This window comes from Pteropus alecto, unplaced genomic scaffold (genome assembly GCF_000325575.1).
Source record: "Pteropus alecto unplaced genomic scaffold, ASM32557v1 scaffold43, whole genome shotgun sequence".
NCBI classification, from domain to species: Eukaryota; Metazoa; Chordata; class Mammalia; order Chiroptera; family Pteropodidae; genus Pteropus; species Pteropus alecto.
The window spans coordinates 470,646-487,396 of record NW_006435764.1 but is presented as its reverse complement, the minus strand read 5'-3'; the positions used below and the strand labels follow the sequence as shown (position 1 = coordinate 487,396).

The 16,751-nt window shown below is 66.4% G+C and overlaps 1 protein-coding gene across 1 annotated transcript; it reads left to right on the top strand.

Moving 5' to 3' along the window:
* Positions 1 to 13,701: 13,701 nt before the first annotated feature.
* LOC112479229 (mucin-6-like) lies at positions 13,702 to 16,728 on the top strand. The gene has a single exon (XM_025046371.1). The coding sequence runs from the start codon at positions 15,440 to 15,442 to the stop codon at positions 15,785 to 15,787; it is 348 nt and encodes a 115-aa protein (XP_024902139.1). The 5' UTR covers positions 13,702 to 15,439; the 3' UTR covers positions 15,788 to 16,728.
* Positions 16,729 to 16,751: the final 23 nt, after the last annotated feature.

Sequence of the window (16,751 nt, the reverse complement as noted above, 5' to 3'; positions counted from 1 at the left end):
GTCAAGGTGAGCAGAAGCAGATTTGGGTGGAAATGGTGCTGGGGGAGCGGTGAGGGGCGGCATGCCTCCCAGGTCCCCAGACATGCTGGGGACACCCCCACCCCTAGTCCTTGAGTGGGGTCCCCAGGGGGCTGGAGGCTGGGGACAGCTGCTCCAACCGTCCTGGCCAGGCCAGGTGGGCACAGGAGTCACCGGGGTTCTCGTGCGCTGCGGGGGTGGGGCCCTGGCCTCCCGTGTCTGGGGGTCAGCTGGAGCTCCCCTCTGAACGTCTGCAGGAAAGGAGGGTTTGGTACAGCCACGGGGAACTTGGGGACCCCCAGGACCCTCGGGTCGGGTCCACCCCAGCACCACGCCACCGAGCCCCAAGCAGGCCACCCACCTCGGTGTTTCCTTCGGGCTCCGGGGGTGTGCGGGGACCTCACCCCCACCCCGCCTGGGTGTGTGGTGAGGGTCTCCGTGTCCTGCCCCAGCAAAGCCTGCTCTGCCAGACCCCAGGCCCATCAATGTGACAGGTCCACGCAAGGTTCTGAGGAGGGTGGCAGGCCAATGCCAATGGCCACCAGCAGGGGGCGCCCGGAGCCCACAGTCCGTCCCGGAGGGGCGGTGTGTGAGCCTGTGCGCATGTGAGCAGGTGTGGAGGTGTGTGAGTGGCACGTGTGTGTGCCAGGGCCTGGGCGTGTGTGTGTAGGAACAGAACCTGGACACACGCGTGTGAGCGTGCCTGCGTGTGCCCATGCCCACTCAGAGGGCTGCCCCTTGAGGGGTGGGGCGCACCCCCTCCCCCCGTTTCCTGTCCCCAGGTGACCCCCCACCCGGTCCGCAGTGTCTGCAGTCTGGGCCTTCCGAGGCGGACAGGCACCCTCACCGCCCCAGCATCGAGCCTCGGGGGTCAGCACGCCCCGTGGCTATCTGGTCCCCTGGTCGGTGCCCGTCGGCTGGCCCCAGACACCTGCCGGCCCAGTCGCCCCGTGGGGCCCCGCACGCCCACCCACCGGGATGCATGGGCCTGCACCCTCTGCTTCCTCCCTGCACAGCTTCGGGGGGCGTCACACGCCCCTCCATGCCTGGAGACAGTCTCTATCTCTCCCCGTGGTGAAGGAAGCAGGGCCCTCGGCACAGTGATAGCCGGGAAGTGCCAGTCACTCCACGCCGGGGGACCCTTTGCTCCACAGGGCACACTCCGTGGGGACTTTCCCCAGCCAGTCAGCCACCCCTGCTCTGTCATGGCCCTGGGCCCTCCCTGCCTGGCCCTGTCCCCAGAGGACCACCCACCCGTGGACGATCCCGAGATCCAGCCTGTGAGCAGCACCACGGGCCAGTGTGCATCCTGACGGTGCCCTTCCTCGAGGGAGGGGCCCTGGGGGCCCTGCCTGCAGCTGCCTGGGGACTGTCAGCACCCCAAGGCCCCGGCCCCACCCCAGTTCTTCCCAAGGCCTGTGCGGGGTCCTGTCCGGGCCGCCCGGCTGGGGCAGTGTCAGGAATGGAAATCTGTCCTCTCCCCCGCTCTCTGGCGGGTCAGAAAATTCAGAGGACACACAACAGATCAGGGGGAGGATGTGGAGTGTTGACGCCTGCACACTGGGCACTCACGAGCTTAGAGACGCCCGTGACAGGGACGCAAACGAAGCACACGTGCCACTCAGGACCAGGGTCAGGAGGCAGGGGTCCGGGCTTCACAGGCACATGTGCAAGCAGCTCGGTCTCGCCGGGGGCCCCCAGAGACACCGGGTCACAGGGGGAGTCCAGAACAGGATGCTCGGCCCATCTGCCCCGTGCGCGCCCCATGCGCTGAGTCTCCCCACTGAGTTTCCGCGAGTGGTAAAAAGCGTCTTGGTTCTGTTGGGCTTTAACTGTTCTCGGCGCCGTCATCTGCTTGCCAGGGGCACGTCTGGGGAGCCTCTGTACATCTGGACCTGCAGCCGCGTCGGTGGGCTGGAGGGACGTGTCCCCACCTATACGGCACTTCTGGTGTCCCGTGCTCCTGCAGGAGACACGCCGGCTGGGAGGGCGGCTGGTCTGGGTCAGGGTTAGCGACGCAGCATGGCTGGAGCGGGGTCGGGCATCCACCTGCGGCCAGGTGCTCAGGTCTGCAGGAAGCAGATATGGCCTTTGCACCAGCAAGTTACAGAGCTGGCCAAGGGGGAGAGCCAACAGACAGCACTCAGGGAGCAGCTGGTGGGGACCGGCTCTGCCCAGCCACCCTGCCTGGGTCGGTGGTGTGGGGGCGGGGTTGGGGGCGTGGCCGGACTCCAGCTGCAGACCAGCGAAGTGCGGGTCAGTAAGAGTGGGCTGCCAGGTGCTCACTGCTGTTAGCTTATCGCTGGGGGCCAACTCGGGGCCTGTCACCCTGGGGTGGTCCCATGGGAGGGCGGCCTGTGAGCCCCGGGGTCAGAAGGCCTGAGGGACAGAGGTCTGGCTCAGAGGCTGTACCCACGGCCGGGACCTCTCTTTGGCACGGCGGAGCCTGGACACCCCCAGCAACATTCCAGCAGGACTCCTTAAAACGAGCTTGTCTTTCGGTGACAATGGGCCAGGGTCTTTGCGTGATGAAGGACGCGGGCCAAGGCCTACTCCGCTTCCCCAGGGATGACAAAGGTGCAGGACGTAGCCCCCAAAACAGTGTCCTGTGAGCAGAGGTGTCCGTGCACCACGGCCACGTGAGAAAACGCTGAACCCAGAAGCATGTGGACGGTGTCAAATTGTGTCCCTCCCGCATTCACATGCTGACGTCCCAACCCCGACACCTCGGTGACCTGATTTGGCCCTTGTGGATGTTACAGCTGAGACGAGGCCCCCAGGGTGGCCCTGATCCAATGTGACTGCCCTCGTGAAAAGGAGAAACGCAGACAGACCCACACGCGTGCACAGGAAGGCAGGGATGGGGAGATGTGACTACAAGCCGGGGAGCCCCACAGATGCCCCCACACGCCCAGCTGGAGAGGGGCCTGGACCGGAAGCTCCCTCACGGCCGCTTGGACTTCCGGCCCCCGACCTCGGACTCCGGCCCCCAGACTGAGAGAGAGTTGGTTCCTGCTGTTGAAGCCCCAGCCGTGGCGTCCATCCTCACTGCCCTAGAAAAGCCACGCGGGTGTCAGCACAGTGCTGCCCAACGTCCCACACAGAGAGCTGTGCCAACGTGCCGGCGGCGGCAGCGCGCGGCCTGGGGCGGGGGCGCGTGGGGGACTGTTGCTCCTTTCCTGCTTTTCCCACATTGTACCAAGTGACTACGTGCCACACGGGGACGTTTGAAATTAAGATTCCATCTCATCCAGCCAGGAGAATGACAGGGACAGATGCCCCCACTTGCCTGAAACAACTAAAAGACGGGACAAAATACGTGAAACGACACTGTGAAGACGCCGAGGTCGGGCGGAGAACAGTGACCCGTAAGTGACGGCAGCGCGTGCGGGGCCCGGTCACTGGCTTGACGTAGCTTCCAGGCCGAGGAGCCCATGTGGGGCCAGGGGCTCACCCGAGACCCTGGAGGAAGGACCAAAGTGGCTGGAGTGCACGGGAGACTGGCGAGGACGGAGCGGCCCCGGGGATGGGCAGAAGGCCACCAAGTCCCACTGGGCAGGGTGCGCAAGTGCCCGAGTTGGGAGGAGCCGCCCGAGAGGACGGGGGGGCTCGCAGGTCCCCCCGTGACGCTGGAAAGCCTCGCGAGCCCGCCGCGATGCGGAGAAAGCTCTGCCGCCCCTGCCAGACTGAGCACTGCCCCGTCCCATCCAGCAAGTCACCAAGGGACGAAGCTGCTTCCGAGGACCTTAACTGTCCCAAACAAAGCTCAGGATTTACGGGAGGTTGAAAATCTGAGCTCCCCACGAGGTAAACGTCACGGTGTCTGCGTCCCGTCAAAAACTACTCGCCAGGCAAAGAAAAAGCACAATTCCACCGGAAATCAGAAGAAAAATCAGTCATTTGAAGCCAGCATGAAACCGACACGGATGTTGGAATGAGCGGACGAGGACATTAAAACAACATGACCATCCGTGTGTTCAAAACGCTGCAGGGAAGATTGAACCTGTGAAGGGGAAACATGGAAGCTGTTTTTTAAAAGACCCAAGTTACAATTCTGGAAACAAAAACGCCCGCGCGTGAGATGGAAAATTCAGTGGAGGGGAATAACGGCGGGTTAGACTCGCAGAAGAAAAGTCCGTGAACTTGAAGACATAGCAATAGAACCGACCCCAGATGAAAAGACAAAAGAACCCCAGAACAAAGCAGCCTCGTTCCACAAAGGAGGAGAGAGACAGGAAACAGATTGAAGAAATAATTCGTTCAAACTTCATGAAAACCAGAAACCCACGGACGTGAGAAGCTCAACGCCCCAAGCCCAAGAACTACACCCAAGAAAACCCATCGAATCGCCCGAAACCAGTGGTAGCAAGAAAACCGCGAATGAGACGGAGCGGGGAGCGCGTCGCGCAAGGAGGATGCGCGTGGTGACGGCGCGGTGGCAGGAGAGGTCCAAGCGGCCCACACACGGGAACGGAAGCTTCTGGAACAGTAATGACATGCGTCAGCATAGACGATGTTGGCTTATTATTTAAATCTCTCGAAAAGATAACCGATCAAAGGAAGCAGCGGCGGACCGCGGAGTCCGAGCCGCGCAGCCGCGAAACGCACAACGCGGATCGTGGCCACTTCCTCTGAACGGGAAGCCGCGCGGCGTCTCCCGAAGGCGGCCGCGGCGAGTCGAAGACGAACACCACATGCCCTAAGGCGGCGACGGAATAAGAAGGCGGAGTCGCGGCGAACGAGGCGGCGCGGGAGGCCCCGCCGTCCACGGAGTCGAGAGGAACCGCTCGACCGAAGGGAGGCGGACGGGGGAGGGCGAACGGGCGGGAGAGACAGAAAATGGCAGGCGAGAGGGCGGGTCGAAAGCGAAGCAGGTCGCACGTCCTCGCCCGACGGCGCGAAGGGCGCGGCCCCCCAGGCCCCCCAGGCCCCCCAGGCCGCCCACAGAAACCCACTTGGAACAGAGAGGTCAGGCTAGTTACAAGCCCGGCGCACGGGACGGTCGGGTGGCGACGGCGACGGCGGAAAGTAAGATCTCGGAGCAGAGGACGTCGTCGGGCTCGGGGGGGCTTCGTGGGGACGCCGAAGGCATGGACGTGACAGCGGATGTGGTTACCGGCTCCGTCCAGGCCAAGCGCGCCCACTCTCTGGACGGCGTGACTGAGGCTGGAAGACGAGCCACGGGTTGGGACAAAATCTTTGCAAAGCTGAGTCCGGCAAAGGACCTGGATCCGGCGCGGATAAGAGACCCTCGGAACTGGGTCGCAAGCGAGGAAATAATCCGAGTCCAAAACGAGCCAAAGGTTGGAACGGACCGCGGACCGAAGGAGAAATACGGCTGCCGGATGCCGGCTCAGCACATATGCGTCAGACGCCACGGCCGCCTGTCAGCGCGGCCGACGAGTGACGGGGGTGGGGGGACCGCTCGGCGGCCGACGCCAGCCAGCTCACCCGGCACCTCACCCCTGCGCCCGCCCCGGAGGAGTGGGGCGTGCGAGCCTGCGGGATCGCTGTCCCCGTGTCCCCAGCAGTCGTCCCCAACTGGACACACCCCAGGGCCATGCATGGTGAGCAGAGGACCGGGCCACAGCCACTCGGCAGAAACAGGACGAGCCATGGGGTCACACGACGGCCTGCGTCCATCTCGAGGGAATGTCGCTCGAAAGGCTGGGTGAGGGGAGCCCGGCCGGGGAGGCCCTCGCTGCACGGCTGTGGACACGTGAATTCTAGAAAACACAAAGGCTCTCAGGTCTCACGGTGTGTGCTCGGGTTGAAACGCAACCCTTCGAATTGCGGGTGGCTCTGTGCGTGCCAGTTACACGCGCCCCGCCCCCCATGGGGCTGTTAAAAACAAAGCAAAAAAAACTAACCCGAAGAGAAGTCTGCTGTACCCAGTGGAAGGAGCGGGGAGGGCAGGGCGGAGCGGACTGTCCTGCGCCCCCTGCCCCCGCCCCTGCTCCTGCAGCTGCAGAAACCATGCCCAATTTCTGGGGGCCATGGGGTCTTGGGATGCGGCCCCCAGCCTGGCGTGGGGGCAGGGTGGCATCTCACGTGCCTGGGCTAGTGCCCGGCCACCCCCAGCCAGGCCCTCACACACATGGTCTTGCATCTGAAGCTGGAGTGAGGACTCGGAGGCCACTGTCGGCTCACAGCAGGTGCCAGTGTCCGAGACAGGTTCCGAGGGTGAATCGGGAGGCACTGTCCTCTGTCACCTCCACTGTGCTCCAGTCGTGGGAGGGTCAAGGTCACAGGGACCTCTGTGTGACCAGAGCCAGGAACAAGCCCCCAACCCCCAGGCCTATGGGGACAGCTTCAGCCAGAGGGTCCGCGGCCACTGCCACCCTGACACCAGGCAGGCCAGGGCCTCCGACCCCCAGGCCTTTGGGGCTGGGCCATGGAGCCGTCTGTCCTGTCACCTGGGCTTCTGTGGGGCCTCCAGTCCCATGTCATCTGGGGCCCCTGGCAGCTGCCTCCTGGCGACCACTAGCTGTCCAGGCTCTGTGGACACTGTGGCCTCCACAGGTGGCTAGCATGACACCGTGGCAGCTGGGCAGCAGGCCTGGGCCCCGAGGCTCCCCAGGGCGGCACCGGGTGTGAGCACCCAGGAACCCGCCTGGTCCCACGCAGTGTTCCGGGTTCTCACTGAGCAGCCACAAGGAGCTGGCACTGTGAGCTTGGGGGGCCTGGCTCCTCGGATACCTGCAGCGAGGCTCCCCAGGGCGGCACCGGGTGTGAGCACCCGGGAACCCACCTGGTCCCACGCAGTGTGTGCCGTGTTCTCACTGAGCAGCCACAAGGAGCTGGCGCTGTGAGCTTGGGGGGCCTGGCGCCTCGGACATCTGCAAGCCACATCTGGGCAGTGCTGGCGTTCCCCAGGCCCTTCGGACCCGGCCCTGCCCACCCTCACCTGCGGCTCTCCCTCCGCTGTGCTGGGCCCCACGCCCACATCCTTGGTCCTCAGTTTACCCATTTTACTCTAGGTCCAGGACACCCTCTGGCCTGGCCCAGGCTCTGTGTCCAGTGTCCTCACAGCCACTGAGGCGCCTCCAGGTGTGGCGGGCGTCTGGCTGCCCCTCCTCCAGCCCACCTCCTCCAAGAAGCCTTCCCAGGCTGCTCGAGACCCTCCCAGCTCTGAGCTGCGTCTGCCCTCAGAGCCCGTTGACTTGAGCTCCAGGGGGTCTTGCCAGAGCCTGAATGTTCCCCACGATGCGTTGCCCCGTTGTGGACTGCGTGTTTCATAGTCCCCCCAAAATCCCTGTGTCGAAGCATTTACCCCAAGGCAATGGAATTAGGGGGGAAGAGGTCACGGGGGTGGCCCCGGGGCAGGGTTCGCGTTCTCACAGGAGGTCGCCCAGAGCTCCCTTCCTGTCCCTCTGTCCCCACAGGAGGCCGTAGCGAGAGGCGCCATCTGCGACCAGCGGAGGCCTCGCCGACCTGACCTGCCGGCTGCCTGGTCTCGGAGCCCAGACCCCGGGCTGGGAGAGGCACACGCCTGTTGCTGCACAGTGGCCCGTCCAGCCCCCTCCTGCCTGCACCAGACGCGGACTCCAGGCCGGGGACCGGGCACCCACCCCGATGGCACTGCCACCTGGCCGCCAGCTTCCGGGATCACAGACGAAGGCAATGTCCCCCCACCCCCCCAATCCCCCCTCACAGCCACCAGCACAGAGCAAACACCTGCTAACCGTGGACGCGAAGGCAGCCCAGATAAGCCTGCGGCCAGCAGAGCACGCACCTGGGCCGCCTTATCTATGTGCTGCTCACTCAACATCCGGGGGGCGAGGACATCTGCTCAGCCCTGGGGTGGGGGACCCGAGGGTCGCAGTTCTCAGCAGGTTCTGTGGCCAGTGAGGTAAGTGGATTCAGGCCCAGAGGCTGAAATGGGACGCAGCGCCTGGGGCCAGGAAATGTAGGCTTCGGGACCCCCCACTGGGGACTGTGGGGGACAAGCCGGCCGGCCTGCACCCACGGCTCTGAATCCCACAGCCAGTGAGCCCCACAGGGGCAAGTCTGGGGTCTCCCACAAGGTGGGGGCCCCTCCTCGGAGTGCCTCCCCACCCCCAGCTGAGCCCCCCCTGAGGGGTGCGGGAGAGGCAGGGGGTCAGGGCCCCTTCCGCAGCCTGACGTGACATTCTACCCACCCGAAGGCCACGCAGTGGGGCTGGGGGCAGCTGACAACGCTGGGGCCACCTTGCAGTGCGCCCCAGACAAGAAGGAAGGGCAGGGGCTGAGGCGAGGGGTAACACATGCCTCGAATCCAGGCCCGGGAGGAGGTGCGGAGGGTGGGGCCAGGTGCTTGGGGCGGCGGAGAGACAGGCCCCCGAGAAGCCGGAGGGGGGCTTCAGGGAGGGGCGTCAGCCAGGGCGCGGCCTGCCCCAGCCCCTTGCAGTGCCCTCCCTGGGGTCCGTACCCCACTCCTGGGCCCAGGGCCTGTGGCTTGGGGCACTGGCTCTGTGGTTGCTCCCGGGACGGCCGCCCCCGGCAGCTCAGACGGGCAGAGAAGGGAGAATCCTGGGCCACAACAGGGTCACTGGGTGGAAATGCTGACCGAGTCAGGACATCTCAGGAGGCAAAACCCCCTGGTCCTGTCTCCCCACACAGTGGGTGCCCACGGCTCCCAGGCAGAGCGCAGGACGGGCTGGGCCCAGCTCCCAACACCGCAAAGGGTCAGCCTGGCTGACCTTTCAGCCCTGCCCCCAACACTGGGTCCAAGACGGTCCCCCATGCACCCTGGGTCAGCGGGAAGTGCCCGCTGGCTCTGCAACGGAGCGCCCGTCCACCATGCAGCCCAGTGCTGGCCGGTCAGTTGTCACCCAGACTGCCGCCCGGCCCAACCCTCGGACAGGCAAGGGCAGCTGCCAGGCCCGGCCACCACCGCACAAAGGCCAGCTCGGCTCCTGTGTCAAAATCTTTCCCCATCATGCCTGAAGCCACAGTTTTCAGTCCTTTGATGGGATGTGGTTAGTGTGGCCAGGCCTTGGGGCCAGGGGAAGCCCCCCGCCCCCTCACCAGGGAACGTTACACCTGACAGGTGGGGTCCAGGGTGGGGGGCCAACCAGTGTGCTCTCTGGCGCCTCTGTAAGCCAGAGTCCAGCCAACCCCTCCTTGGGGACCTCCTGCGCCTGACGGCAGCCTTCTGGGATGAACGTCAGTACCCTCACCAGGCCCCGAGCAAAGGTCGGGTCAGGGCTGCCCAGGGAGCCGCGGCCGAGGGCACAGCACCCATCCTCCCCAGTGAGCCCGGAAGCAGGAAGCCGTGTGTGGGCCCTCTCCCCCGGACCCTGGGCTCCGAGCTGGGAGCCGGCGCGGGGCAGGCCAGGCCAGGCCTCCAGGCCAGCGGGGTGACCAAGCTGCTCAGGGTCAGCCACACCGACCGAGGGCGGGGCAGGGTCTGGGCCGGGGCCTGAGGGCGGACAATCGCCCGCTTGTCCAGGCCTCGGTTCCGTTTCCCAAGGCCGGCCAGTGAGACCCCGCTTATCGCCAAGGCCGCCGGGAACAAGGGCTGCACACACCCTTATCTCCCCGCTGTTTGCTCAGCGCGATCCAGCAGCCCGGGTCAGCCGCACACACGTCGTCCCCCGTGATTTCCTGCCCAGCCCCGCAGTCCTGGACCCCCCAGCTAGCAGGCAGCCGCAGCGCCCGAGGCTGAAGGCCCGCGTCCCAGATCCTGGAGCGCACAGGCGCACACGCAGCCGTGTACACGCACGCACGTGGCTGTGTACACACACACGCGCGCGCGCACACACACACACATGCACAGCTTCCTCCGCCCAGGCCCCGGGGGCAGCAGTCCAAATGACACCCAAATCCCCACCACGGTCACGTCTGTGTCCTTGAAGCTGCTGGGGGTAACACTGGGGACCCCAACATGGAGACCGCTGCCTGCCACAGCCCGGCCCTCCCCGGGCCTGCAGGTCAGCAAGCATGGTCCATTCCTCCTGCTCCATCCTGCACTCAGCCCCTCATGTGTCCTGGGCCGGGGGTGCCCTCCAGGTGCTGAGGCTCACGGAGAACAGGATGGGTCCCCGCAGGGCAAGGCCCCGCGGGCGGGACAGCAGGGCGCCCCACACGCAGCGCGGAGAACAGAACGAGGGGCATCCACAGGGAGAGAGGAGCCAAGGCCCATCGGGGGGCCATGTGCGGGATGCTGGAAGCAGCTGTGCCAGGGGCCTGCAGCTGGGCGCCCATGGGGGCACGTCCCTGTGGTTGGCGCAACAGCCAGGGGCCCTGCATCATCGCCTCCAGGGAGCGAGGCCCGGCACCCAAGTCCACTGCCAGCCCCAGACACAGGGGAGCCCAGGGGCCCAGCTCCTCTGGCCCGCACCACAGCCTTGCCCACCTGGGGCTGCACCCAGGGACCCCCTTTCCCAGCCCTGCGGCTCTCCAGCCCCTCGGCCCGCCCGGGCCCCGGTTCTCCTCCGGGAGCGGTTTCCGTTAGGACGATTTCCTATTAAAACACGTTGATTTCAGGTAAACGGGCAGCTCCTCCGGCACCGGCGTGGCTGGGCCTCCTGGGCTCAGGGGTCTGTGAGATGGGGCGCAGCCCCACGTGGGGAGCCCGAGCCCGGGGCAGGCTGGCGGCTCTCGCCAGCCCTCTGTGGCGGCGCCCAGGGCTCCCGCACCTCAAGTCTCCCCGGGGCCAGAACCACCCTCAGGAGAAGGGGGGGGGGAGCCCCTGAGCCAGGCCCCAGGCTCCCACATGGGGTCCCACACAGATCGCTCAGGGCCAGGCTGCCTGGGAGAGCGTCGGGCCCACGCCTGGTTCCCAACCGTGAGAGGGTCCCCGAGGAGCCGCAGCCCCCGTGCCCCCAGCCCTCGCCTCGCCTGGCCCTCCTGGTGCTAGTGCGTGTCCGGCCTGTGGACAAAGGCCCGCTGGTCCCTCTGCCCTGTCGTCTGAGATGCTGCCCCAGGCCCCACGTCCTCCTCCCAGGGGCCACGGCACAGCCCCCGCTCCTGTGCCCACGAGGTCTGTACCCCAAGTCACCCACTCCATCCTGTGTCCAAGAGTCTGCACCCCAAGTGGCCCACCCATCCTGTGCCTGATTCGAGCAACTTAGAGCCACGGGGACAGAACAGTAACTTGGGTTCGCGGGGTGTAGCATGCGCTTCCTACCCCTGCCCCCTCCCAAGGCCCAAAGGCCCGGGGGCTGGCTGAGAAGGGCATCCCCCAGGACCAGCTGGGGCCCCACCTTGAAAGTGGTCTAAACCGTCTTCGCTTCTGGAGAGGCCCTTCTTCTGGCGGCTTTTCTCCCCAGGGGAGTTGTGGGGCCCAGGCAGCTCCCCCTATGCCTTGAACAAGCCCCCTCTTGGCTCCCAGGGTGTGGCTGACGGTGCCCAGGCTGAGCCCTGGAACCACTCGCCCGGAACTGTCCCCAGCACGGCCCCTGGCAGCGTCGGCCTAGAGCAAATGGCGCAGGTGTTTGCAGGACAGGAGGGTGTGTTCCAGGCTCCTGCTTGGGGGCAAGTGGCAAGTGACGGTGGGGCCACGGCCCCCCCTCCCCGAGTTTTTCCAAGAAGTCCTGATAAAGCAGCACCCAAGATCCTGTTTGGCCACCCCTGTGCCCAGCCGGGTGGGGGGGGCGAGGGCTGGGCCGGTGCGTGGGGCATGGGCGGGCTTGGCAGGGCAGGGCCTGCGGCCCCAATATAAGGTGTCCGGGGCTGGCCACGCATTTGCACAGGTGCAGGGAGCCCGCCTGGCGTCCAGTGGCGGGAGGGCCAGGTCCAGCGGCGACCTCTCTTCACGCACCATGCTGGGGCCTTGGCTGCTGCTGCTGTTTTGCGGGGGGACTCTGCTCAGTGGTGAGTGGGGCCTGTGGGCCATGCTCAGGGGTGGCCAGACGCCCCAAGGCACCATCACGTGGGAACGTCTCTCCACTCAGCCAGAGGTGGCCAGCCATGAGGACGCTGGCGGATGGCAGGTCACTCCTCACTCTGGCCAGCTTGCACTTACCAAGGTCCGGTCGGCCCAGCCAGAGGGACAGAGGCTGCAGGAGCCAAGGCTGGGGACGCAGTGGGCAGGGGTCTACAGGGACAGGCAGGCACCCCAACAGCAGGCGTGTCAGAGCCATGCTGGGGCGACAGCACTCGGCTCAGCCCTGAGCCAGGCGCCCCCACCGGCCCGCTGGGCCCAGAGGTCCCCAGGGGCGGCCAGAGGGTGTGTAGGGCCTGTGGGCGCCAGGTGCAGAGAGCCTGGTGCAGACCTGGCTCCGGGGTCCTGACTGTGACAGTGACCACAAAGTGGGCTCTGGCTTCAGCTTCCCCGCCTGTGAGAGTGGGGGAGACACAGCCCCCCATGTGGCTGCCAGGAGGGTTAAGGAGGTGGAAGGAGGACGGGGCCACCCCACCCCACAGCCGGCCTGTTCTGCTGGGCCCAGGGGGCAAGGGTCCCCTTTCTCCTCCCGCCCCTGCCCCACCCCAAGCCTTCAGCCATTACACCTGCCCTGACCGTGGGAAGGTCGCTGAGGGGCCAGGGGTCCCTCGGTGGCCCAGGGGCAGCCCCTTCTCACTGACTTTGGCCCCAGGCGTCTGCAGCATCATCGCTTGAGAGCCCAGCTCGCTGAGCCAGGGGGACTCACCCCCGTCTCTTTTAGCGCGCTGCCCCCTCCCTGGCTGCTGATCCCCGCCGGCCTCGCGGGGAACCGGCGTGGTGCCCGTGCCAGGCCTGCCGCACTGGGCCCAGACGCAGGAGCAGGCCTCGTCACCCATGAGGCCCCTGCTCACCCTCCCACTTGGGGTGACTGAGTACTCAGGACCCCTCCCTGGCCCTGGGGACGTCCGGAGCTGGACCCAGACGTAGGTGTGGGGAGGTGCCCAGGAACCGGCAGGTGAGGCGTGGCCTGCATGTGCGGCCGGGGCTGCGGCTGTGGGGAGCCGTGGGGTCTGGGCTGAGCACTGCCGCGGGGGACGAGGGAGCCATCTCGGCCTTGGCATCGCAGCTGTGAGCACCAGCTCCGGGCTGGCTGCGGGGAGGGGGTGGACCTGCCCTCCTGGACCAGAGGCACCAAGTCTGACCCGGGGTGTGGGGGGGCCTGGGCTGCGGGGCCAGGAAGGAGCCCTGAGCCAGGCCAGGGCTGAGCCAGGACAGGCAGGGGCAGGCGGGGCACCCAACGTGCAGGAGGAACAGTGAGTGCCTGGCCATCGCGTGGCCGGTCCAGGGCTCTGGAGTGGCACACCAGCCTGCCCTGCAGGCTCTGTGGGTCCCAGCCGGGGGTCACTGCCCTCTCTGAGTGGTGGGAAGCACCAATGGCCCCAGGGGTGTGTCCTGAGCGTCTTCAAAGGAGCACCTGCTGCCGAGGGTGGACTATGGTTCAGAGCCGGAGGCCGCTGGTGCAGTGCGGACCCAGAGGAGTGACGGACAGGAGACGTGACAGGGTTGGGGAGGCTGGCACGAGGTGACGAGGAGCAGGTTGGGTGGCCACCTTGGTGGGGAGTGACCCGCTTGGGGCACAGCGGACAGGACTCAGTGGTGTCCTGGGGGTGGGGGCTCGTCTGAGAGGCCGTTGGAGCTGCGAGGAGGGGCTGAGACGTGGACCTGCGTGGTCAGCACTGGGACGGAGGCGGCCCGGGCCAGGTCACTGCCCCACTGGAAAGGTGAATCGACACAGCCACCTACCCCCGTGGGAACCTCATGGGTAGGAGGGGCTGAGACGTGGACCTGCGTGGTCAGCACCGGGACGAAGGTGGCCCGGGGCCAGGTCACTGCCCCACTGGAAAAGTGAATCGACACAGCCGCCTACCCCCGTGGGAACCTCATGGGCGTCCGACAGGCCTGGGCACCCAGAGACACACCGCTGAGGGCAGCTGGCATCGCACCCCGCGTAGTGCCAGGAACTGCCCATGAGCTGCATCCAGCCGCGCTGGGTGGGAGCCACGGCAGAATCGAGGCCCCGGGGGGCCTGGAAGACAGAAGCCAGGCAGCCGGAGAGGCCGTGGCCCTGTCACCGGCCCACAGGCACGCGGACCTCATCCCAGAGCCGCAGGGGCCGCGGGGAGGGTCGTGGTGGGGCAAGGGGGCAGGCGAGGGCCACAGGGAGGCCAGAGGGTGGCAGTTAAGAAGGGGGGACGGCCCTCAGGTGAAGCCCCCACTCCAACTGCCGTGAGCGGGGTCGCCTTCCTGCCCAGAGTGTCCGGCTGGGGCCAGGGCTCCCTGCCCCATGTCGCCTGGGGACTTCTCTGGCAATGATGCCCACAGCCCCGGGCCTGTCTGAGAGGCTGACAGGTGACAGGAAACCAGACACCTTTAGGGCCCAGCAAAGAAACCCCCTGTGGGGCATCAGCCCTCACTCAGCCGGCCTGAGCCCCTCCCCAGCTCTCCCCCGCTTCCCGCCTGCCCACGGACCAGTGAGTCCCTCTCCGCGCTCACGGCTCCCTCCCGCCCCCCACGACCACCACCCAGTGAGGTCTGCGGGGAGCCTGCAGGGCCAACAGCCCATTGACCCGAGGCTCCTGTTTGTCTCATTGGACCGAGAGGGTTCTGGCACGCCAGGAGTGAGCCAGTGATGGGAGCCTTGGGGTAGCCGGCAGACGCCCCAGGGCCGGAGGGACCCGAGAGCTGGTGTCTGGCGTCAGGGACCCACGCTGCCCTGAGGCCCGGCACTCGGCCACACGTGTCTCCTTAGCGACCTCCCCATCCTCCCAGCATGACCTGAACTGCTGCGCTAGGCCCCCAGGCCCTGCTCACTGCCCATGTGCATGAGTGTGCACGCACGCGGGTAGGTGTTTATGTGCACCTCGCCTTCCTCGGGGGCTCTCAGGAGCAGACACCTTTGTCCTCTGTGTATCCTTCACCAGCAGGTGGCAGGTACACAACAGGTGCCAGCTCTGTGCAGACGTAGGGAACTAGTGATTGAATGAATGAATGCATGAATGAACCAAGTGGGAAGAGTCAGTTGTGAAGATTGCACGAGCTTTGGCTCAACCCTGGTGCTGGCACTGTGGTCCCTGCCCAATGCTGCACCCACGGGGCAGGCTGTGCCCTCAAGCAGAGTGGGTGGTCCCAGCACTGACCACAGGCCCTGTCCACGCAGGTCTGGATGGCACCTCCTTTGCACACCCAGAGCTCCAGAGGCTGAAGAACTCTCCACAGACAGGTGAGGGCCACAGCTCTGCCAGGGAATGTCAGCGGCCTGGGGTTCCCATGAAGGTTTCCGACCTGGCTGCAAAAGAGCCTCGGCCAGCCCCTCCCCTGGGAGACGAGCCTGTGCTGCACGGGGGGAGATCCTGGCCGGAGGGGGCTGGGGGGCCACAGCTTCGTGTCCGGCAGACCTCAGGGCTAGTGACACTAGACTCCCAGGTGGCAGAGGCTTGTGTTCCTATAAGGCTCAGGTGACAGGCAGACCGCAGCCCTGGGCTTGGGGGGATCCTCCCTCCCAGCCCCCCACCAAGAAGGGCCTGGAACTCGCGAGGCCACTAGCCTCTAAGCATGGGCTCCCCGGAGACCCAGCTCATAGGGCCAGGCTACCCCAGACCTGCCCCGCCAGCCAGGGGACACAATACTGAAACCCTACCCACTCCCTCCACAGCTCCCTCCACAGACAGGGGCTGGTGCTCCACGTGGGGGGCCGGCCACTTCTCCACCTTCGATGGCCACGTGTATGACTTCGAGGGCACCTGCAACTACGTGTTTGTAGCCACCTGCAAGGACGCCTCGCCCACCTTCAGCGTCCAGCTACGGCGAGGGCCCAGTGGCAACATCTCCCGGATCGTCGTGGAGCTGGGGGCCTCTGTGGTCACCGTGCAGGGGGCCATCTCTATCAAAGACGTGGGGTAGGCCGTGCGGCCCTGCGTCTGGGGCAGAAAGGAGTGGCCGGGGGCTGAGGGGCGCTGCTGACCACTGTCGCTCCACAGGGTTGTCAGCCTGCCCTACAGTAGCAATGGGCTCCAGATCACACCCTTCGGCCAGAGCGTGCGGCTGGTGGCCAAGCAGCTGGAGCTGCAGCTGGTGGTCGTGTGGGGCCCAGGCGCCCACCTCATGGTGAGGATGACAGGGTACAGCGGCTGCGACTGGAGGCGTACGGGTAGCAGGGCAGGGCCGGGCGCGGGGTGGGGGTCCCGACCGCCCTCCAGCTCCCGTAACTTGTCGCTGACGCCGGCCAGGTGCTAAACGGGGGTGGGTTGCACTGGTGGCTCAGTCTCTGACCCAGGAGAAAAGGAGGCCCTCGGGAGGAGCAGGGAGGAGCAGGGAGGGTGGTGACGGCCAGCACGGTGAGTGTGCTCTGGGCCCGCCCCACCCGCCTGCAGGTCCTGCTGGAGAAAAGGCACAGGGGCCAGGTGTGCGGGCTCTGCGGGAACTTCGACGGCGAGGCGGCCGACGACCTCCGGGGAGAGGACGGTAGGTGGGGGCGGGGCCCAGGCCCCGTGCGGCCGTCCTGTGGCGCTGATCCCGACCCATCCCACACCCCCAGGCCAACTCCTGGAACCCCACGAGTACGCCGCCTTGCACAAGCTGGATGACCCCAACGAGATCTGTGCCTATGAGGCCACCCCCAGGCCGCAGGTCCTGCAGGCAGAGCACGTACGTGAGGGGGCGGGAGCCCTTCGGCCAGGGTGGGACCAGCCCACGAGGTCTGACGGGGTCCCTGAGGCTGAAACCCCCGGCCTTCCAAGTCAAAACCCTGGGTATGGGCTATGGCCTCGACTCCGATGATCACCAGTGGCCCTCTGCCCAGGCTCGTACCTGCGCCCAGCTGCTGACCCTGGTGTCCGCCGAGTGCACCGTGCCCAAGGAGCCGTTC

Excerpts from the sequence above, each read along its gene's own strand:
- LOC112479229 (XM_025046371.1), top strand. The coding sequence starts at position 15,440 with ATGGGCTCCCCGGAGACCCAGCTCATAGGGCCAGGCTACCCCAGACCT.